The sequence below is a fragment of the Hemiscyllium ocellatum genome, chromosome 3 (genome assembly GCF_020745735.1).
Source record: "Hemiscyllium ocellatum isolate sHemOce1 chromosome 3, sHemOce1.pat.X.cur, whole genome shotgun sequence".
Taxonomy (NCBI): domain Eukaryota; kingdom Metazoa; phylum Chordata; class Chondrichthyes; order Orectolobiformes; family Hemiscylliidae; genus Hemiscyllium; species Hemiscyllium ocellatum.
In genome coordinates, this window is record NC_083403.1 from 75,977,563 (window position 1) to 76,001,669 (window position 24,107).

A 24,107-nucleotide genomic window follows, 5' to 3' on the forward strand; every position below is an offset into this window, starting at 1 on the left:
GTATTCACTTGAATTTCATATGGTAGAGTTCCAATTTCAAACCACTCTTGCAAAGATGTTTCTCTTGAATTCCAAGTTGGATTTAATTGGTGACAATATTATGGCCCTTAGCTGTAGTCACTCTTCCTTCCTTTACCATCTCTGTCCTGCAAAACCCCTTCATAATTGTAAAAAAAAATCTCATTCTCTCCTTTTAGGAGAAAGAACCATATCTTGTTCATTCATTCCTGATAAATGTACAATGGAAACTTTTCTAAAGAAATTAAATTTCTAAACAGCCATGGCAAACTAGTTTATTAATTGTCCTAAAAATTAAAGAAAAGCATTACTAAAATTTAGTATTTTAAGACACTTGCCTGAGTAAATATGATCAGTACATTAATGTTTCCACATTCCATTAGTGCCCAAAATATACTGAAATCAGTTATTGAATATATTCAAAGTTTAAGTACTCATTCTTTGTGGTCAATAGATTCATAACCCTTCTGCTGAGGAAGCTTCCATATTTCAGTTCAAGTGACTGAAAAATATCTTTGGACATCTAGTGCTAGGAGAAAATATTTTCAGCTTCTACCCTGTCAAACCTTCTCAATATCCAAGTGATATAATTCTTTAAGATTAAGAGGTAATTTTTGTATCTACAACTTAAATGTTAACAGCTGTTTCAGGGAATCCAAATTGGCTGGACCTACTCCTACAAATGTGGGATGAGATTCTCATGCTCAAATATGCAAAAACAAAAATTGGGACTGCATCTGCATATTCAAATTTTTTCCAAATGTATGTGACTTAATGGAGTGTAGGTTATGTATTTTATTCCATTTGTCAATGAGAACTTCAACTTGAAGCTAGAAGACAATTATAAATAATAGACATATTACTAGTACTGATTTATTGCTATGGAAATTGAATTTACTCCATGATTTAGACACAAATGCATTATACAATAGGTTTCATGCTTAGACTTGATTGAAAGAAACAAAACCATTTACACAGTGTTTTATACATTCTGTGGACAGCTCAGTACTTTACAGTCTGAAGTAATTCTTGAACTATAGGCATATTTTGACTTGTCACACATACAAGACATTTTAAATTAAAATGCCACTTCATCCTAGGTGGAAACATTATATTTTGTCTACAATTTGATGTGGAAGGCAGCAGGTTTCAAATTCGGCTCTTGCTCATACAAAACAATAGTGGAGGCTAATTGAGGCCATTGCATATTGGATTGACACTAATTATGTTTGATATTTTGATCCAAAGCTTTCAGATTGGCATGAGAGCCCCAGAGCGTACCAAATATACTCTTTTCATTCTTTAGTGATTCTTCTTGTGACAGTTCTCTCCCTGAAACTACAACATTTTTAATGGCTCTAATGACTTGTGAGGATCCACCTGTGTATTGATTCAGCCAGTTTTCTGCCTCTTCAAGGCAGCTACCCTCATGAGTGGATGATAAAATTTCATCAACAAGACCAATCTTCAGACCAGTTGCAGGGTTCACATGTTGGGCACTGCTCAGTAGTTTAAGAGCATTCCGATAGCCAATCAATTTAATCAGTCTGGTTGCTCCACCCCAACCTGGTACCAATCCCATGTGTTTGTGAACAAAGCGAATCTCACTTCCTGAAGTCATGAGCCTGGTAAAATGAGCAAACAAGTCAATGAGTACATAGTTACTGACCAGACCAAACCCCTTTTAGATATATCAAAGAGATAACCTAGATCTCAATTTTTGTCTTATTGAAAAGGCAAATGTAAGGTACTGTGGCCAGATGTAATTCAATTGGTCACGCTACTAGGCTTTAAACAAAAGACACCTTGTACTTTATTTTGTTTATTCTTACACCCTGTTAAAGAAGAATTGATGTAACTGTTCCAATATAATAACATTCCCCACAAACACACCCTTAGCAAAGGCAAATTGAGTAAAATAGATATGGCAACTTGCACAACCAGCTTCAAACCCCAACAACTGAAAACTGAACCAAAACCCAGTTCTGTCGGAGCCTGGTTCCACCCATTTATGCTGCTTCTCTTGTTCTAACTTATAATAAAAACAAGGGTCGCACAAGCTATTTACTTGTCTTAAAGCTTCTCCAAAATTTAAAAAAAAAGGACAAAATACACCACTTCTACAACTTGCCAGCAGTTGATAGTCACTTGTACTCTTCCACTTTATATTTAGACAGTAGAGCAGATTCTGTCCCTACATGTTGTTGTCACATTATATATTGAATAAGCTCAAAATATAAATGTTTATAATCTGTTAAATTTATACCTCATCCATCCTTTCTCCTTTGAGATACTAAAATGATGTTCAGTTTGGTATTGTCCTTGATACTAACAAAGAGACCGTGGACTTAGAGACTTCAACAACTTGACCACATTAAAAAAAACTGGGTAAAATAGTCAAACCATGTAAACTACTGAGCCTGCAGGAAGCGAGAAGTGGGCTCCAAGAATGGAATGTACAGATAATGTAAAATGAGGATATCACCAAACAACAGAAGCAGGCCTTGGAAACATCTGGAAGTGATGGCAGCAGAACTGGGCAAGAGTATGCCATCTGAAGATGACTAAGCATTGGGAGTGGATTTGGAAATAGCATTTAACCCCCAACCAAAAAAGTTGATTGGTGGCAAGAACCTAGGACCAACAGTCATGAAAGAAGTCCTGGGTCAGGGACCTAGCAATGGAACAAAGAAACCTGAAGCGGAGACTGATTACCTGATATTTTAACAGGTAGTATTCTGTACTTGTAAATGCTTATATTATCTGTTGTTTGTCATTTGCAAAGACACAAGACCCACTGTAAAAGGGGTTGTAAACAAAAATCATTTAAGTGCTTTCCTCCCTTTGCTTATAAAAGGGTGCTGAGGAGATAATCAAGAACACTTTTTTACCATTTGCAGTACAATGGCTCAGTGGTTAGCACTGCTGCCTCACAGCACCAGGAACCTCGATTCAATTCCACCCTAAGGTGATTGGCTGTGAGGAGTTTGCACATGCACCCAGTGTCTGCGTGGGTACTCAGATTTCCTCCACATAGTCTAAAAACGTGGAGTTTAGGTAGATGGGCAATGCTGAACCGCCCACAGTTTTCAGCAACGTGCAGGCTAAGTGGGTTAGCTGTAGGCAATGCTGGGTTACTGGGATAGGGTGGGGGGTTGGTGGCTCTGGGTGGGATACGGAGGATCAGTGTGAACTCGATGAGCAATAGCCTGCTTCGACCTTGTATGGATTATATGATTTGCAGTCATTAACTTGACTCATACCCACAGTCAAAAATCCCATACAATGCATTTGACCCTGTAAATTTCAGCTCCTCGAACATATTATAACTTCCCAAGTAAATCCGTACCCATCTTTCCAGACACCCGATGCTTGAACGTCTCCAATCTACTTTGGCCTTGCCACAAAACATGTCCTAATCAAAGCCAGAAATTAGCTATAGCTGTGACTGTGACATCAGTACTCCCTCCCTCCTGTCAAATCTGCTAACTTTTACAATCAATCAATTTCTTCCTACCTATCCATTATCCTACATTTAAAAATCATACAAGTGATAAATCACCATGATCTCAAAATTAATTTCCTCCCCAGCATTTTATATATCTCATGTATCAAAAAGATTTCAGAAGAAAATTTATGCTTGATGCAAAAGGAGGCAGTACCACTCTACACAAATTCTCACTCAGATTGAAATATTAGAATGTGAAACCAGTATTTTCTACATAATCTCAGTACTAAACACACAATTATTCCTAAATGTCTAGTTTCTACACCATTTTAGAAGGTCTCTATTTTTTAAAATGGTTGTTAAAATGGACTTTCAAAAATCAGCAAATGCTGAAAAACATTAATTTATGAAGTATCTTTAATTTATGTTTTGCCTTGTAAATAGAATTAAAATCACTATTTATTTAGCCTATGCTCTCATTCAAGAGAACAGAATTGAAAAGCAGCGAACCAAGTCGTGAAACAAAAATGTCCTTGACTACACAGTTGAAAAAAAATTCTAAAAGACTAAAGTGTTCTTTAACTTAGAGAAATTAGTGTAACATTGGAAATCAATTAGTACTTCATGTTGCTTAAGCTAAAATAAAAAAAAATTCGCTTAACAACTTACCGGAAATCGCAGGCTGTAGTAAGTTCTGCTCCTCCTCCTAGTGCCTTCCCCTGGACTAATGCTACACTAATCAGAGGTAGTCTGCACTAGGAATTTCAGAAAGGTTAATAGATATCTGACGCATTTAGTATTCCAAGTCAATTACAATTAATCACATGTCAGTGCAATAATTTCACTTGTAATTCAACATCTCTAACAGAAGAACAGTTTGGATGGAATACAATACAACCCACAAAATTAAAAAAGTCAAAAATTAAGTTCCTCATTTAAGAGATCAAAAATCAAGCAGAACTTTTTTTTAAAAATTAATTCACAGGAATGTCACCATCCCTGTCTTGGCCATCATTATTGTCCAGTTGAGAGACAACCACATTGGTGTGGGTCTGGAGATACATGTAGGCCAGACCAGATAAGGACGTTAATGACCCAGATGGATTTTTCCCCAGCAACTGTGTCCTGATTAAAGGTTTTGTTCCAGATTTTTAATGCATTCAAATTCTACAAACTGTCTTGGTGTGATTCGAACCTGGTCCTGAGAACATTATCTGAATTGCTGGGTTAATAGTCCAGCAACAATACCAATAGCCTCCCCTTGTGTTTGCTAGTTTAAAGATCATTGTCTCTTTCCCCTTATCCATAGTACAATGATTTACTGAAACTACTCAAAGAAAAATATTTCAGGTTATAAAACAAATCTTTGACAGTATCCTGAGATTTTAAAAAAAGTTACTGAGACTTTGGCAATCAATAAAAACTTGTAGATACAGACATTAATGCACAGTAGCTAGCACTGTTGCTTCACAATGCCAAGGATCTGGGTTTGATTTCAGCCTTGGGTGACTGTTTGTATGGAATTAGCACGCATTCTCCCCATTTCTGCTGGATTTCCTCCAGGTGCTCTGGTTTACTTCCGCAGTTCAAAGATGTGCAGTTTAGGTGGATTGGCCATGCTAAATTGCCCGTTATGTCTAGTGTTTACAGGCTAGGTGGATTAGACATGGGAAATGTAGGGTTACAGGAATTTGGGTTGGATACTCTTCAGAGTGTAGGTGTGGACTCAATAGGCTGAATGGTCTGCATCTACACTGTTGTAGCAATTCTATGATTTAACTTTGAAAGGTAGCAGAAGAATTTAAAAACCAAATGATTTGGCAATTTTGCTTTACTATAACCAGTAACAAAATAAGACTGCACAAGTTTTTTTTTAGCTATATATGAAAGGTGAGAGAGAGAGGTAAGAGTGGACAATAGACACTGGAAAATAAGGCTGGAGAAATAATGAACAATCACAAAAGAACAGAAATAGATTCTTTGCATCAGTCTTCACATTGGAAGACGTCGTCAGCATACCAGAACTTGGAGAATCGGGGGCATAAGTTAGTATGGCCATTACTAAGGAGAAGGTGCTGAGAAAGCTAAAAGGTCTAAAAGATGGATAAATCAACCAGTCCAGATGGATTGCATGCCAGGCATCAAAGAGATTGTAGGGGCATTGGTGGTGATCTTCCAGGAATCACTGTAGTCAGGGAAGGCCCTGGAGAACAAGAAAATGGCTAAGAAGGGAGGGAGGCAGAAGACAGGAAACTATAGACTGGTTTGCCTGACCTTGATCATTAAGATTTTAGAGTTCACTATTAAAGAGGAGATTTCAAAGTACTTGAAAGTGTATGTGATATAGGGCTGAGTCCGCACAGGGGAGTTCCTGTTAGAATTCTTTGAGGTGGTAATGAGCAAGTTAGACAAAGGAAAGCCTGTGGACGTGATCTATTTAGATTTCTGGACGGCCTTTTGACAAGGTGCTGCACAGGAAGCTGCTAAATAAAGAACCCCTGACATTTAGGGCAAGGTACTGGCAGAGATAGAAGATTGACTGGCAGAAGGCAGAGAGTGGGGATAAAGAGATCTTTTTCACAATAGTAGTCAGTGACTAGAAGTTCTGCAGGGGTGAGTGTTGGGACCACAATTATTCACATTGTACATTAAATAATCTGAATGAAGGCACTGAGGGTATTGTGGCTAAGCTAGCAGGTGACACAGGAGGAACAGGAGTTTCAGGAAGCAGAGAGGCTGCAGTGGAAATTGGACAGCCTAAGGGGTGGGAAAGAGGAGGAGGAGGAAAGAAATAGCAAATGGAATACAATGTGGGAAAGTGTGAGATTATGCACTTTGATAAGAAGATTAGAAGTGCAGACTATTTTCTAAATGTGGAAAAACTTGAGAAATCTGAAACACAAAGGGACTTGAGTGTTCTGGGTCTGGATTCTAAGCTAAACATGCAGGTTCAGTTGACAGGAAGACAAATGAAATGGTGGCATTCATTTCACGAGGATGAGAACACAAAAGCAGGGCTGGACTGTTGAGGCTATATATGGTTCATATATAGAATGTAAAGAAGGATATGCTAGCCTTAGAGGAGGTTCACAAGAATCATCCCTGTAACAAAGGGCTTGTCACATAAGGAACAGTGGAGGAGGCCTGGTCTGTACTCTATTAGAGTTAGATGGATTGGATAGGGCCTACCATTGAAACTTAGATCACTGAGGGGGCCTGAATAGAGTGAACGTGAAGATGTTTCCACTAGTTGGAGAGACTGGACCAAAGAGCACAATCTCAGTGAAGAGACCCTTTAGAATTGAGATGAAGAGTCAGGCTGGTGAGTCTGTACAACTCATAGCCTCCACAGCCTTCTGCAGCAAAGACGTTGAGTGTCTTCAAGACCGAGATAGATAGGCACTTGATTAGTCAAGGGATCAAGGGTTTTGAGGAGAAGGCAGAAGAATGGGTTTGAGAAATAGATCAACCATTATCGAATGGCAGAGTTAATTCAATGGGCATTAGAAAATAAGGGACAATACTTTTTTCCCCCCTGCAATTTAAAAATAAAATAGCCTCCAACTGTCACTAGATGGCAGAAATTGACTTATTAGCATCTTGCTATATACAGTGGTGCTGCAATTTATTTTTTACCATAACAAAATCCAGAGGGTTGTGGAGATTGCAGCTTTCAGTTTATTTTTTATGAATACAAAGCAATCTATATTGCAACACATGTTTAAAAAGGTATACCTGAGAGAAGGAAAACTCTAACATCAACCAAAAAGGAAAACAATTTAGCTGTACTTATTTTCTATATCAGATGAAAGTGAAGGTAAAAGCAGCAGTCTGATTCTCCATTCAAATATACATATTTCGAAACATACTTTCAATGTGAAGCTGCGTTATGATCTTTCCAATTTTAAAAAGTTCAAGAGTTTCAAATGTAAAAATATAGCCAATTTCAAATGAAATCAAACTGTTATAAACTCCAAAAACTGGAATGACTTCACAGTTAGTTCTATAGAAATCTATAATTGTTAAACATTTATATTAAAAAAGCAGTCTGAGGAGAACAGCTAATGTTTCAAGAATACATTCCTTCTAAGGATTGATCAGTCCTGATGAAGGACACATTATTCATTGACTTGTTCATTCTGCAGAATGCTGACTGATCTGTGTGCTTCCAGCATTTTATTATTTGTTCTGATTTCTATTAATAGAGACATTGTATCACATTTTAATTATATATCAGTACCTCAGAAGTCTTGTCAGGGTGTTCTGCATAAACATACAAATTCTCAACCCATCCTAAAAAGAAATGCAGAAGATTTAATTTCTAATTATTATCTTTAAGCAGCAAGATTCCTACTCATTCCACTGATGCTTATTTAACTATTTTGAGAAAAATTCCACAGCATGAGTATAGTGTCTCAAACCTTGGAATAGCCTGCCCCAGATTTTGGATCTTCCAGTATTTTTTAAACAATATGGAGCAGTCATAAAAGGATAGAAAGAGGCAGTTCATGTCTGCACCAACTATTGTGACTTGGTATGGAAGAAAGACACTTTGTCCAGAACCCTGCACATTCTTCTATTTGAATAATCATCTCATGCCCTGTTGAACAATTTGATTAAGCGATCCTCCATCTTCCTCCTTCAGAGAAAGACCGCTTGCAGTGTGGAAGTTTTATTCCCATGTTGCAATTACTTCATTTGCAAATCACTTTTAAAAATTGGTGCTGTCACATTATTGAATCTTTTATGAGCAAGGACAGTTTCTCCTAATCTTCTCCAAACAAGCTTCATAACTGAAGTTTACCATCTCTGGAACCATTCTTGTAAATCTTTTCTGCACCAATGACTCACATCCTTCCCATTATGTGGTGACCAGATCTGTTTACAATACTCTGGTGAGGTCTAACCAGAATGCAGGTTTGACAGAACCATCCCTGCTCCTTACTCTGTGCCCCTATTAATAAAACCAGGAATATAACATGCTTTATTAATTGCTACTTCTAGCTATCCTGCCATCCACAGTGACTTATGCATAGCTGCATCAAGTTCCTCTGCTCTTGCACACCCTTTACAGTAGTAAGTATTATTTGAGATCGCCTCTCCTTGTTTTTCTACCACAATGGTTTCACTTCAATCCTCTATTGAACTTCATCTGCCATCTCTCAACCTGCTCTCCCAACATATTGATGTCTTTATGAAATTCCACACTGTCTACCTCCTTTACACTGTTCCAAGTTTTGTACCATGCACAAACTTTAAAATTTTCCCCTGCATTCCAAGATCTAGAACATTTCAGAAAAAGCAAGTAACCACTGTGGAACATTGACAAACATGCCTCAAGCCCAAAAAATAAGTTTCCTTCTGTTTTCTTTCACTCGGCAAATTTTGTTACAATGTTCTAAAGTCCCTTTCGGCCATTTGGCCCTCAAGCCTGCACCATCATTCAACATGATCATGGCTGATCATGCAATTTCAGTATCCCATTCCTTTCTCTCCATGCTCCTTGATCCCTTTAGAAGCAAGGGCTATGCCCAGCTCCCTCCTGCCCTGATAGCTTCTATAGTAGAGAATTCCACAGGTTCACAACTCAGTGAAGAACTTCTTCCTCATCTCATTCCTGAATGGCTTGCTCTTTTATACTATGACTCCAAGTTCTGGATTTCCCAATATCGGCAACATTCTTCCTACATCTAACCTGTCCAGTCCCATCAGGATTTTATACGTTTCTATGGAGAACCCCACCTCTAAATTCCATTGAGTTCAAGGCCAGTCGATAGCTACAATTTTTCTCAGGTCTTTTGTGGCGAATGCCTTTTGCAGGTTTACGTGCACTGCATCAACAGCATTACCCATATCGGCCCTCTCTCTTCCTCCTTCAAAGAACTCCAGTAAATGAATTAAACATAATTTTTCCTTAAGAAATCCATACTGACCGTTCTTAGTTAACCCACATTTGTCAACATGACTTAATTCGAGAACACGTTATTGCTTCTAGAGTCTTCCCCATCACCGAAGTCTAACTGGCTAATCTGCAATTACTGGGTTTATCCTTACAAATATTTTTTTCGAACAAGGGCCGAATGTTTGCAATTCTCCAGTACTCAAGGAAGATTGAAAGATTATTGTCAGTGCCTCTACAACTTGCTTACTTCAGTATCCTTGGATCATCTCATCTGATCCAGATCCCTCATCAACTTGAGGTACTAATGGCTTATCCAATCCTTCCTTGTCAATTTTGAACCTTCCAAAAACAAAATTTCCTGCTCTGTTGTGGCCTGGATAATATTTCCTTCCTTTGGTAAAATCAGATGCAAAATATACCTCAACCATGCACCCAACTCCAGTTGCAAGTTTCCTACTTGGCTCCTAATTAGTCTACTACTTCTTTCACCATCTTTTACAACTTACGTGCCTTTCAAAGACTTTGTGATTCTACTTTATGTTAGCTGCCAGTTCTTCTCTTCTTTGAATACAGAACATTGCTTAACAGCTTCTCTTGCCAACCTCTTGTTGGAGTCTGACTCAGCTTAGTTCTTTCCCCATTGAAGTCAGGATTCTACCAATCGATTATTCTTACTCTAAGTTATTCATGCTATCTTCCACCAATGTTCTTAATTCTATGATACAATGATTTGTCCCTTAAATGTTCCCTGACGGACTCTATGCACTTGGTCCACTTCATTCCCAAGAACCAGGTCTAATAGTGCCTCATTTCTAGCTGGACTGGATGCACATGGCTGACAGAAATTCTCCTGAACACAATCAAGGAATGTTTGTCCCTCACTACCACTATCCCGGTACAAAGGTGGGTAATTAAAGTCCCCCAATATGATTATGTTTACACGTCTCTACATTTTGCAGTTTTGTTCCTCTACCTTCTGCATTGGTGGTCATCTACAGCTTACAGCAAACAATGCAATTTTGTTCCTTAGTACTCCCTACATAAATCCCCTCATCTTTCTTCTGTTTTCTGAAATACTTGTAACAGGAATATTTAACACTTAGTCCTGCTGTTCCTCAAGCCATGTCACCATTGTTGCCACATGGAAATCTGCACCTGTCACTCACCTATCTTATTAACTACACTCAGTTCATTCATATACATGCAGTGGAACCAACTGAAACTTCACAACTTTCTCCATGTTCAGGGAGGAGAAAGGTGAGGGCTGTGGATGTTAAGAGATCAGAGTCGAAGTTTGTGGTGCTGGAAAAGCACAGCCAGTCAGGCAGCAACAGGGGAGCAGGAGAATCAACATTTCTGGCATAAGCCTTTCAGCAGCAGGATTCTCTGCTCCTTGGATGCTGCCTGACCTGCTGTCCTTTTCCAGCACCACACACTTCTTTCTCCACGTTGACTGACTGATCAGTTGACCTAACTTGCATTGAGTCTCAAGTGGGTCAAGGCTTACTGGGAGCACCCGTAACACAGGATGACCACTGCAGGAAGCTAATAATTAGTTGAATAGGCACTTAATTAAAATGACCCAGTGTTTGGCAATTTATAAAAATATCCAGAAAACTTGGTTTTCCAAAAGGCAATATAGGAGGGACTGCACCTTTGTTTCACATCATTTCTCAAAATTGTTCAAATTAAAACTAAAGGAAGTTCAGTGTTATGCAGACAATAATCAGTACAAATCTGTGTTTGGATTAGAACATGCAAAATAGTGTTGAAAATGGAAAGCATTTGCTAGATGTTGCTAGCACTTGGCCACTATCCCTCTAAACTCTTCCTGTTGATATACCCTCACAGTTGCCTCTTAAATATTCTAATCGTGCCAGCATCCACAACTTCCTCTGACAGCTCATTCCATACACGCACCACCCTCTGTGTAAAAAAGTGAGCCCTTAGGTCCCTTTAAATTTTTCCCCCCTCACCCTAAATCTATGCCCTATAGTTCTGGACTCCCCACCCAGCCCCAGCCTATTCAGACTCCCTATAGGTCAAAGCCTCCAACCCTAGCAACATCTTTGGAAGTCTTCTTGGAACCCTTTGAAAGTTTCACAACACCTTTCAGATAGGAGGGAGACCAGATTTGCACACACTATTCCAAAAGTGGAATAAAACTCTTCAGAAACTATCATAACAGAATCCGTCCAAACTAGTGAGTGTATTAAATTTCAAATCCATTGGCAATATTAAAATCAAATTTAGAACAAACTGTGTTCCAATCAGTACTTTTTATTATTTGTACTGTAAGTGGCAGAGGGTCATTAAACTACACAGTTTCACAATAAATTCTGAGAAGTACAACAATCCTGTCAAAGCAAATAAATATGGAGAAACAGAAACTGAAAATCTACCCTGAAAAACGTATAAAACTCCCAATAGAGTGAAGCATGAGGAGTTTATATATTCAAAACATATTTTTAGTAAAAGCTCCCCATCCCCAACTAACTTATCAGAAATGAAACAAGCCACGAGTCATTTCCTCATTTGTTTACCTACCTCAGGGTTTGACATTGCTTTAACTGCTCTTAGATCAGAGCCCGAGCAGAACGTATTCTCTGCACCTCTCACTATAAGACCTTTTCCATTAGTCCAGTGTTCTAGCTCCTCCACCCTGTCCCGGAAATCTAACATCATTGTTCCTTATAAAAGAGAAAGATAAAAAAAATTGTAAAAGGAAAAGGGATTTTGTGCATCAAAAATGTGTCACTAATGATTTCCAAACATGGTCAGAGTGATTACTGTATTCAAACATATCTGGCGATTCTCTCTATCAATTATTAAATTGATCTTACCAAATAAAGTGATAAAACTGAATCAGGTAACATCAAGGCAATATTGTACGCAACTAAATGCTGAACAGAATTCTAATTTATATTTGGAATTTAACTTCAATTTTCCACTTAGCATCAATTGGTCTAGGTTTCATTATAATTCACTATATTTATCTAAACAGGAGTATCTTTATGGAATAATTATTAGCAGTCTGTGCACGCACCCACCAATCCGGTAAGTCTAAATTGAAAAGGATGAAATCTCAGCAGTGCATTGTTCATGAATTAATTCAGTAATATCATGCCAATGACATTCCATAACCTTATGCAAGTTTTGACCAAACCTCAAACCATTTCTTAAATAAATTAAATAAGGAAAGAAATGCTAATCATGAAATTTTGGAGAGAAATCTCAAAAGGTCTTTTCAATGTGTTGTGAACCTGTGTCTAGTCCGAAGCTAACAGAAGCCAATAGATTATGTTTTTAATTAAGACAACCAGTTAGCATCTAATTAATTCAACTACTGGATTTTGACTTCCATTTTCCATTTGATATAGATCATTTGTTCAGTAACTCATTCAATATTATACAAAAAGCATTCTTAAGATAAAAAAAATTAATGGGAACTGTTTTCTTCCCCTGGAAAAATAAGTGCCAAAGAACTGTTTACTGAGTCTGTGCTGATTAGCAGATAACCATACCAGAAAATGCATTCTTTCGTTCAGGGTTGTTAATAATCAGGTTAGCAATTCCATTTTGATCTTTCTGCAAATCAATGGATCCACCAGGATGTTGTTGAAGTTTTTCCTTTATGTCATCTTCATTCACTCTATAAACAGACGTGTACACAGATAGACCTCTCTGTTTCAATGTTTGATTCCTTAAACCACATTTCAGACATTTGTGGATGCAGAACATCGCCATTTGCACTCGACACTGAAAGTAAGTTTTTACAATGTCAGATTTATTTTAAAACATTTCCTCTAGCTATTTTTCATAACCCATATTTATTGAATTTACATTCTTAAGAGATTAGGGGTTTGCAAGGTGCTACAGAACAAATTCAATATTAAATACAAATAGGTCTGAATTTGTAGTCAGTATGGGAAGTTTTGGGCAATGATGGTGTTACTGAATTTCAAGAGGAGGCAGTGATGCTTTCTTGTTGTAAATAGTCCTTATACAGTATTTGTGGCACAAATATTATTTGCCACTCATCAGCTCAGGAACCAATGTACAAAAGATACAAGCTTGCATTACTATCTGTGGAATTGTGAATGGAACTGAACACTAATCACCAGTAAGCATTACCAATTCTGCATGAAAAAACTTTAGACAACATTTGCCTTCAAAGAACAGGAGGAAACAAAGGTTGTACCTACTACAACTTGTCAAGCACTACGAAACCTAGGCCTGCATTTGTTAAAAGAAAAATCAGAGAAACGCCTCTAAAATTTGGAGAAACGAACAAGTGAGCTCAAATAGAACTGTTAGAAAAAAACGTGCATATAAAGTTTTGTCATCGACGGTTCAAAGCTTTCATTGTTTGCAAAGACATGAAACAATTTCACGAGTAATAAGGACAGCTGTCTTAAGTAACAATAATCACTAATCTCCCCAATTTATTTCCCTCATTTCCTATTTATAGGATAGCTATATTCGATATGCAGGAGTATTTTGGAGTACTTGCCCGGTTTTAATTTGCATTCCTTTTGCAGAGGACGGACATTGCAATTGGCCTAGAATCCCTATTCCCGGATACTCCTAAAGGACCCCTACTAGGAAAGAAGTGCGCACAAGTTCGCGAGGACACGGTTTAAACTGGCTGCAATTACCTAAATCCAGAGTAAAAGGCTAACATATCATACAAAGACTCTTGAAAGCAATAAATGCAAACTATTTTTATGCAAGTAGAAAACTGTCAAATTATATTTAAATAAGCACAGATCTGAATTTATTTCATGGTCATATCTCAAAGCTTTGAAACAACGCTCGTGTAATTCAACCAGAAAAATTACGCGAAGTCATTCAACAACAGTTCAGTTTGGAAACAGTTTAAGAACTCCATGAGATTTTTTTATAAGCCTAAATTAAAATGCATCAATGTTTAGTAAGAGTACAAACAGTCTACATACTGCGAATATTCAAAATGCAACTGCTAAGGGAAAACTATATATTTGCTGTTTCAGACTATTAATGCCTGGAAATCCAGCCAACCAATGTAAACACACTCATTCGAGATTCCAGGAGCTGTCGAACGAATGTAACACCAATTACGAAATATGTTATGGACCTTTCGTCAACATGGAAAAGTTTCAACACCCAATACAAAAGGTAGAAACAACTCTTTAAAGGTGCAGTGCAAACTGTTACGGTATACTACATTCTCATCTGTCCAGCAATGCTAAAGGTTCAAAATAACATGAGAGGCCTGCTTTCTTTCACACGTTGTTATACTGGCAAAAGTACTACTGCAGATGCTCAACAGAGGTTGTTCCGTATAAACATCACCTTCTTTCGGACGAAGTACCGCACTCTATAAAAGTACAATTTTAGTGCAATCCCTTCGCAATCTGAACGCTCATTTATTGAGCTTTCCTTCCCAATGCTAATATTTGCACTTAACAGCAGCTCCAGTCTCCCACACACAACAGTGACCCGGAAGAAGCACACGCGCTGATCGAACGTTCCTCGGAATAACGTTCCGCTCTCTGGAACGCGTAGGACAATGTCATTGTGACGCCACAAAGCCAGTGATGTTCCACTGCTTTCTTTCTCAGGCTCACTGAGCTGTGAATCAGAGACTGGCATTAGCCCTGACACATTGACATTCTCCAAACATCATCATATCAGAAATACCAGATCCTCGGACTCTACATTCTGTTCAGATCCTACCCACCATCGCTATTTTGAGGGACAGCTGCTGCTGATTCTGCTGAAAGTAGTTGCAGGTCTCCACTCAAGCTTTTATTACCCATTTACCACTAATCGTCCTTGCCCCTATGCTTTACGTTGTCATCCCGTTTCTTATTTAATTGAACCTGTTTTTCATCCGAACAGACCTTTCTCCTTTGTCCATTCAAATTCTACTCTTACTGCAATCCGTCTTATTTTAAGCGTTAAAATTTCTAATTTCAAATCCAAGCAAAATACTGTGAATGCTGGAAATCTGAAATAAGAAGTGAAAGTGCTGGAAAAGTCTCAACAGGTAGGCAATATTTTTGGAGAAAGGAGCAAACTTAACATCTCCACAGATGCTTCAGGAAGTGTGAGTTTCTCTCACAATATCTGCTTTTATTTTAAATTTCAAATTTCTTCTAGTTCTGTTCAAAGATTACTGACTTGAATCATTCACTCTGTCTCTTTCCATGAATCACTAGAAATTGACTCATAGAGTCTACAGACCCTTCCTTCAGTCTAACTCGTCCATGCTGACCAGATATCCTAACCTAATCTAGTACCATTTGCCAGCACTTGGCCCATATCCCTCTAAATCTCCTATTCATATTCCTATCTAGATGCCTTTTAAATGCTGCAGTTGTATCAGGCTCCACTACTTTCTCTGACAACTCATTCCGCACATGGACTATCCTCTGTTTGAAAAGATTGCCTCTTAGTTCCCTTTTATATCTTTCCCCTCTCACCCTAAACCTATACCCTCTCGTTCTGGATTCCCCCAGCCCAGGGAAAGATCTTGTCTATTTATCCTATCCATGCCCCTCTATAAGGTCACCTTCGACGCACCAGGGGAAACTGCCTCAGCCTATTCAGCCTCTCCCTATAGCTGAAATTGTCCAACTCTGCTAACATCCTTGTAAATCTTTTCTGAAACCTTACAAGTTTCACAACATGCTTCCGATAGGAGGAAGACTAGAATTGCATGCAATATTCCAAAATAGGCCAAATAAACATCCTTTACAGTTGCAACATGACCTTCCAACTCCTATACTAAATGCTCTGACCAATAAAAGAAAGCACTAAATGCCTTCTTCATTCTACCTGTGACTCCACTTTCAAGGAACTATTAACCTGCACTCCAAGGTCTCTTTGTTCAACAACACTGCCCAGGACCTTACCATTAAGTGTATAATTCCTGCTTTGATTTGTTTTTCAAAAATGCAGCATCTCGTATTTATCTAAAGTAAACACCATCTGCCACTCCTCAGCCCATTGGCCCATCTGATCAAGATACCATTGTACTCTTAATAACCTTCTTCACTGTCCACTACACCTTCAATTTTGGTGTCATTTGCAAACTGACTAACTATATCTCTTACGCTCACATCCAAATCATTTATATAAATGAAGAAACGTAGGAAACCTCGCACCAATCCTTGTAGCACTCCACTGGTCACAGGCCTCCAGTCTAAAAAGCAACTCTCCTCCACACCCTCTGTCTTCTACCTTTGAGCCAGTTCTGTATCCAAATGGCTACTTCTTCCTGTATTCCAAGAGATCTAACCTTACTACTGCAAACAAAGCTAAAGGAAATCCTAATTAATGTTCCGAAACTACGGTGTATCATAATCGTAGATGATAAACCAACGGCGTGGTCTGAATATCACCATGGCATCATGGTTCACAACATAGCAGTGGTGGAAGCATTGGGCGCAAAACCAGAAAACTGTGTAATTTATTTTCTTTTCTCTTTTTACTTGTTATTTTTGTGCTGTTATACTTAAATGCAGAATAGCACTGCTTTTAAGGTTACTTTATATCCAACTAATACAAAAGCAAAAAAAGCTGGAAATACTCAGAGGTCTGTCAGTTTTTGAAAAAGTGAAGTTTGACATTCATAATTTAATCTCTTCACACTTAAGGTTTTGAAAGTGTTTCCAACTGAAGTATTAAGGTTTTGATTTTAGACATAAGCCTGATGTATACTTTCTCTACTTTCTTTATTTTAGACTTAAAGCATTTCCAAACTTGTCTTTGTTAATGTATTATGTTGACAGTTGGTAAACTGGATGGAATATTTGGAATTGCTATGCATGATTTAATAAGTAAGGAGCATTGGGATGTCTCAATGATAAGGAGAACAATGATGAGGAGTAGGGTTTGTTTCTTTGCTGGCATTCCTAATCAGATACGTGATCAAAGAATCTTCATCAGTTTGCATTAATTACACGAATAAAGTTCTGAGTGAGACTGGTTAACTAATGCTAGTTTCAATTAAATTCAAATTTTGCGGAAACAATGGAGTAGATGCAGATGGCGTAATGGTTTCAAAACTTACTGTTTAATGCTGACAGATGCAAAGTTCTGTGTTTTCATGCCTCTGTCTGGAGTTGGGTGCAGCTAAAAGATCTTTCAAAATGGTGGGCTGGATCTGATTCTCAGAATCTTGCCCCATTCCCTTATACCACAGAGCAAATATTGTGGCAAAAGAATGCAGATACATGCCTACATGCAGCATTCTTGCCCTGACAGGTTCTATTGTTGGTGAAAGCATTTCAAATCTCATGTAATTTTGATAAAATCAAGTTAATTTGTTCAAAGTGCATTACAACATATGAAAAAGTCATAAACCATAAGGAAACCTTGGTCTCAAGTCAGGAGCCAAGCAAAAGTAGATGTTCAGCATTTCCTTTGAAAAACATTGCTGTTCTTATTGAGGGTTTGGTTAAGAAAAAGAAGGAAGCATATGTCAAGTATAGACAGGATAGATTGAGTGAATCCTTAGAGTATAAAGGCAGTAGGAGTATACTTAAGAGGGAAACAGGGAATACAGGGAGAACGAGCCATTTGGATATAGAACTGGCTTGAAGGTAGATGGCAGAGAGTGGTGGTCGAAGGTTGTTTTAGATTAGATTACTTACAGTGTGGAAACAGGCCCTTCGGCCCAACAAGTCCACACCGACCCGCCGAAGCGCAACCCACCCATACCTCTACATTTACCCCTTACCTAAGACTACGGGCAATTTAACATGACCAATTCACCTGACCCGCACATCTTTGGACTGTGGGAGGAAACCGGAGCACCCGGAGGAAACCCACGCAGACACGGGGAGAACGTGCAAACTCCACACAGTCAGTCGCCTGAGGCGGGAATTGAACCCGGATCTCTGGCGCTGTGAGGCAGCAGTGCTAACCACTGTGCCACCGTACCGCCCACTAGTTTTCCAGACTGGAGGCCTGTGACCAGTGGAGTGCCACTCCTTCTTGGTTGTTCTGAAGAAGGAGTGTCACTCCGAAAGCTAGTGATTCCAATTAAACCTGTCGGACTATAAACCTGGTGTTGTGTGATTTTTAACTATGGATAGGATAAATAGACAAAGTCTTTTCCCTGCGGTGGGGTGTCCAGAACTAGAGTTTAGGGTGAGAGGGGAAAGATATAACAGAAACCTAAGGGGCAACTGTTTCACTCAGAGGGTGGTACATGTATGGAATGAGCTGCCAGAGGAAGTGGTGGAGGCTGGTACAATTGCAACATTTAAAAGGCATCTGGATGGTTATATGAATAGGAGGTTTGGAAGGAAATGGGCCAGGTGCTGGCAAGTGGGACTAGATTGGGTTGAGATGTCTGATCAGCATGGACAAGTTGAACCGAAGGGTCTGTTCCATGCTGTATATCTCTATGAGTCTCTATGACTCTAACCAGTCTTCCATGGGGAACCTTGTCAAATGCCTTACTGAAGTCCATATAGATCACGGTTCACTGCTCTGCCCTCACCAATCCTCTTCGTTACTTCTTCAAAACTTTCAATCAAGTTCGTGTGATTGTTTCCAACATTTCTTGATCTTATTCCAGACATCAAACCACTTTTTAAATGACTGGTATAGATAGTCATGCAATACACCTCTGATTGTTTAGCCAAGTGGTGGTTATGTGTTTCATACAGCTAACGGTTCTCTAATTGGTAGTGTTTGGGAAAGTAGCGCCAAACATTCATATGCCACACAATTCCTTCTCAAACTGCATGAAACAGCATAATGCCACATTGGATAGAGACCATTTCAAGGTAAAATCAACCCTTGGAAATGATAACTTGAATATGATCACTAACATAATGAGATCCCTGAAGGCACTTCACAGGAAAACTGATTCAGAAATTCCTGCTTAGATGTCAGTAGGATAGATAGGGGTTGTGGGCACCAGGACTGTGTAGAAATCCTAAGTGACCAAGAAATTGGTATTTCCTTGGGGCAATTACTCTGCATTTGGAACCTTCAAAAAAATCCTTCAGCATTGGAGGTTTCAGAAGGTTCTGACTCACTTAAACTTTGCTGCATTCCTGAGCTGTTAGAAAAAGTGGTGGAGGTTGGTACCATTCCAACATTTAAAAGGCATCTGGATGTGTATAGGTGTTCAAAGGGTTTAGAGGGATATGGGCCAAGTGCTGGCAAATGGGACAAGATTCGTTTAGGATATCTGGTCGGCATGGACAAGTTGGACTGAAGAATCCATGCCGTACATCTGTCTGTCTCTATAAGTATATAGAGATCAAAACTGCACACCATATTTTAGTTGTGGCCTCGTCATTGCCCTGTGTAACATCAGCAAGACAATATTGATCCTGTACTCGTTTGCCAACTTATTGCTTGCTGTATCTGCCGGTTACTTGCAGTGACTGGTGCACGAGGAGAGCAGAATTTTGTTGAACATTCCCCTCACGTTTATCCCCATTAAGCTGTCATGCATGTGCCCACTCATTCAAGCTATTCAAATAACCGCAATATCTTAGCATCCTCCTCACAGTTCACCTGCCCAGCCTTGTGTCATCCACAAATCTTGAGATATTCCCTCATCTAAATTATTAACATACTGTGAATGGCTGGGTACATTTACTGATCTTCATAGTGTCCCACTAGTCACTGCCTGCCAATCAGAAAAAGACCCAGTTATTCCTATTCTTTGTTTCCTGTCTGCTAACCAATTTTCTATCCATTTTACTACACTACCCCCCAATTCCATGTACTTTAATTTTACACATTAATCTCTTAGGTGGGACTTTGTCAAAAGCCTTCTGAAAGTCCAAATAAACACATCCACTGGCTCTCCTGATCAACTTTACTAGTTAGGTCTTTGAAGAACTCCAGTAGATTTGTCAAGCATGATTTCCTTTTTGTAAATCCATCCTGACTGTGTCAGATTTGTTGGGATCCATTATTAAGGTTAGGCAGTGTAAGAAACTTTATTGTTAGGTAGTGCTCACGTAAGGTAGTATTAGCAAGTCTGGAACTTGTTAGCTTCACTAGACAACAGTAAGCCATTATGTTACACTAAGAACAGACTGAAAAGCTGATGGCATAGCCTGAAGAGGCCCCAGGGAGGGTGAGAGATAACAGGACATTAGAACCGTGTTAGATTGCACGTAGCTCATACTGAGGTAACAGAATGTTATCAGCTTTGGGACCAATCCCATAAGAGTATACCGTATCCTACCAAATAAGGATGTAGCACTGGGATGCGAGGGGCTAAAAAGCTAGACAAAGAGAACAATAGATCAGAAGGCGCTTTCTCCAGTGAGCAGAAAACACCTCACTGTATATTGTACGGCTCTCTCTCATTAAACCAGCTTATATTTTGAATCAGATCCAGTGTTCCTCTCCTTCAAACGAACACGGGGACGGTAGCCCGTCCTAACAGATTTGGTGACCCCGAACGTGTGGAGGGAGTGGAGACACGCCTGTTGGCAGGGATTGAGAGGTCGCCGAACGGCCGGCCACTTCTAATCAGGCTCGGAGGCGCCTTTTTCAAAAAAGATCTCCAGTAGGGATTTGAATACGCTAAATTCTTATTTGCTCGGCGTCTCACAACTCTTTGCCAACCGAAATTGTGGGCTTGGCAGCCCGAGAGAGACTCGGACCGTTTATTTATGAAGAAAAGTCCCCTAGGTGAAGGGTCATCCCGGCCGCGCGGTTTCTGAAAGTCCTAGGGGTGGTGAGTATTATTGTTTTGAAAAAAAGTCCTCTAGGTGGGCACTGAAAGTCCTAGAGGTGGGTAGTGTTTTAAAAAAAAGTCCTCTAGGTGGGCACTGAAAGTCCTAGAGGTGGGTAGTGTTTTAAAGAAAAAAAGTCCTCTAGGTGGGCACTAGAAGTCCTAGAGGTGGGTAGTGTTTTAAAGAGAAAAAGTCCTCTAGGTGGGCGCTGAAAGTATTGTTACGGGTAAAGCTTAAGCTTCCCTCCGCGCAAAACGAAGTCGGGTAAAGCGTAGGCTTCCCCCCGCGCAAAACGAAGTCGGGTAAAGCGTAGGCTTCCCCCTGCGCAAGATGAAGTTGGGTAAAGCGTAGGCTTCCCTCCTGCACTAAGGACTGGGGAGTAAAATATATACTTCCCTTGACCAGAGGACAGCGCTGATCGGGACTGGCTTTGTCAGGAGTCGAGGTGGTGCATTCGTGCGCCCGACGCCCAGGAGTTCCGTGGTGGAGAGAGAGACAAAAGACAGAGGACCGGGGACAGAGACGGACACACAGTTACGGACAGAGCGACTGTGTGTGTGCGTATGTGTGTGTGAGAGGGACTTTGTCTATGAGAAAGATAGAGTCTCTGGGTGTGTAAACGTCTGTATGTGTGTATAAGTATTTCTGTGTTTGTAAAAGTTTGTGAGAGAAGATGAGTTTGTGTGTGAAAGTCTGTGGGAGAAGTTTGCATTGTTGCCCTAGAGAGAGAGAGAGAGAGAGAGTGAATGCTGATGTGCCGGCAGTGTGTCTGTGTGAAAGAGAGAGACTGGCTGAAGGCATTCTCAGCTAACAAGCAGTTTAACACTTTGTGCTTTGGCTTGAATTCATCTGTTTGGTAATAGTTTTATGTTTAAAACTTGTTGTCTGTCATTTGATTCAGTGTGCTATTTTTGATTATAATTTCATGAATGCTTAACGTGATTTTCTTTCAGGATAGAATTTTAATAGATATTGAGAGAGGGAGAAAAGATTAGGTGGTATCTGATAAGGTTGATCCCCATTTTTTTTGGGAGAAATTTTTATGTTTAAATGCAAGTATTAAAAGGTGGACAGCAGGAAAATTTATTTTTGACAACAGCTTACAGTGGGAAACGACGGAGATAGTGACAAAGAAAGATAGAAACAGAAACAAGGGGGGGGCCGGCTTTTAAATCAACTATGCAAGTGAAAGAGTAATGAGGTGTTATGAAAGAAGACCCCAGAGGGCAGGAGAGGCAGAAAAGAGTTTTTGGATCTCGGCAAAGAATAAAAAAAAATGTAAGGAATACTAGATTTATTGTACTCCGAGGAGTACAGGTGGGGATTGCGAGGAATCTCTCATTTCCATGACCCTAAGATTATGCATTTTTTGAAAAAGCCTGATGAGATGCGGTTTATGCACCTTGTATAAACCTTCTTGTAAATACAGATATACATAATGTACATATTTAGAATAACAAATGATGTAAATACCAAGTAAAACTTATTACTATTTGTATTGGCAATTTTTGTGAATTTGAATATGTTCTAGTAGAAAAAGAGTTTTCCATCCAACTCTTCCAATGTTCTTATAAATATAGAAGAGACAGCAGGTAATCGTGCTCAAAATTTATCACACCAGGTAACACGTCGGAAAACAAATTAATATTCAAAAAAAAAATCTTGTTTAGAGTGCATCTTATTGGATAGGGTCCAAAATGCTTGAAATATCTATATTGTAGGAATAAAGACAATAATGCAACTAAATTAATATGGAATTTAGTAATCTGTGATGAAATACAAACTGATTTTAATAATTAATGTTCTAAATTACTAATTGTTGATTCAATTTCAAAATAAAATATTAAAGCTGCAGTCACTGCAGATAAGGATTATAAGCGAAGCAATTTCTAGTCCAGAGATTAGAGTATTTGTATTGTGGGATTTGGCTATAGCTCAGACGCTCTATTTTGCGTGAGTAAAGTTTTTAAAACATTACAAGAAAAAAAACCTTTGAACTTTGGTATAATTCCTGAACCTATAAAGTTCCCTTTTATGTCCTCCCTGTGTCAGTTCATAGCAAGTACAACTTCCAAATAAATTGTGAATATGTTTTAATGTATAAATACTGCATGGTCTGGGCAGTCATTGACTTCCAATTTTTTTTCTCTCTGGTTTCCATTGTCACCGGATGAAATTGCTTGTGGTTTATAATGATTTTTTTTCAAGGGGTTTCTGTTTGCACAGCCGGCAGTTTGATTGCTTTTCTCAAGTGGGTGTGAATTTCTGTGGTTTTTTTCCCCAATGGGCTGGGGCAGCCAGGTGTGTGTGTGTGTTTTTTCTATTGGACGAGGAACTCCCATTCAGCAGTGGAGGGCTCTGATTGGCTAGAGAACTCCCATTGAGTTTAATTCACAGTTGTATAAGCGACATTGAGATATTTTTAAAATTAAAACAATATAGAGCCAAAATATGTAGTGCCCTGGACCCAGTATTATGTTGACAGTGACTTCATGGTCAAGTTGCAGACAGAGTTAATTTTTCTTTTAACCAAAATAACAAACTGATGCTTCAGAACAAACAGAGATAGATAAAGCAAAAGGGAAGGTGAAGAAGACAAAGGGAAGAGAAACCAAGAGAGAAGGATAGATAGAAGGATTGCGAGGAATAAGGGTTAGGGGTAAGGAGATTCACAAAGGACTGTGCAAACAGAGAGAGAGCGCATGTATAGCTAGCAAAACATTTAACCCTTTGTGATTTGGTTTGAATGCACATTTGTTTGTTGGTGATTGAATGAGTAAGTTTTGTTTCTAGGGCTTGAGTTCCAGGACTGCTGTTTAAAGTGATTTCGTTTTATGTTAACTTAACATGATTTAGATGCATCTGTTTGCTTGGTGATTGAATTCTTGTTTTTTTTTTGTTTCTAGAGCTTGAGTTCCAGGACTGCTGTTTAAAGTGATTTCTTTTTATGTGAGCTTAACATGATTTTTTAAGGCTACTAATTTCTGTTCTTTTATGAGTCATGACTCCCTAACTACTTTTCTTACTAACCTCT

General features: G+C 39.0%; 1 protein-coding gene across 1 annotated transcript; it reads right to left on the reverse strand.

The window, feature by feature from the left end:
• Positions 1-924: 924 nt before the first annotated feature.
• On the reverse strand, positions 925-14,829 carry echdc1 (enoyl CoA hydratase domain containing 1). Its single transcript, XM_060821217.1, has 6 exons — positions 14,703-14,829; positions 12,893-13,127; positions 11,916-12,058; positions 7,707-7,759; positions 4,136-4,216; positions 925-1,643 (listed from the first exon to the last, which is right to left on the reverse strand). The coding sequence occupies exons 2-6, from the start codon at positions 13,113-13,115 to the stop codon at positions 1,238-1,240; spliced, it is 906 nt and encodes a 301-aa protein (XP_060677200.1). The 5' UTR covers positions 13,116-13,127; positions 14,703-14,829; the 3' UTR covers positions 925-1,237.
• Between the last annotated feature and the right edge of the window lie 9,278 nt (positions 14,830-24,107).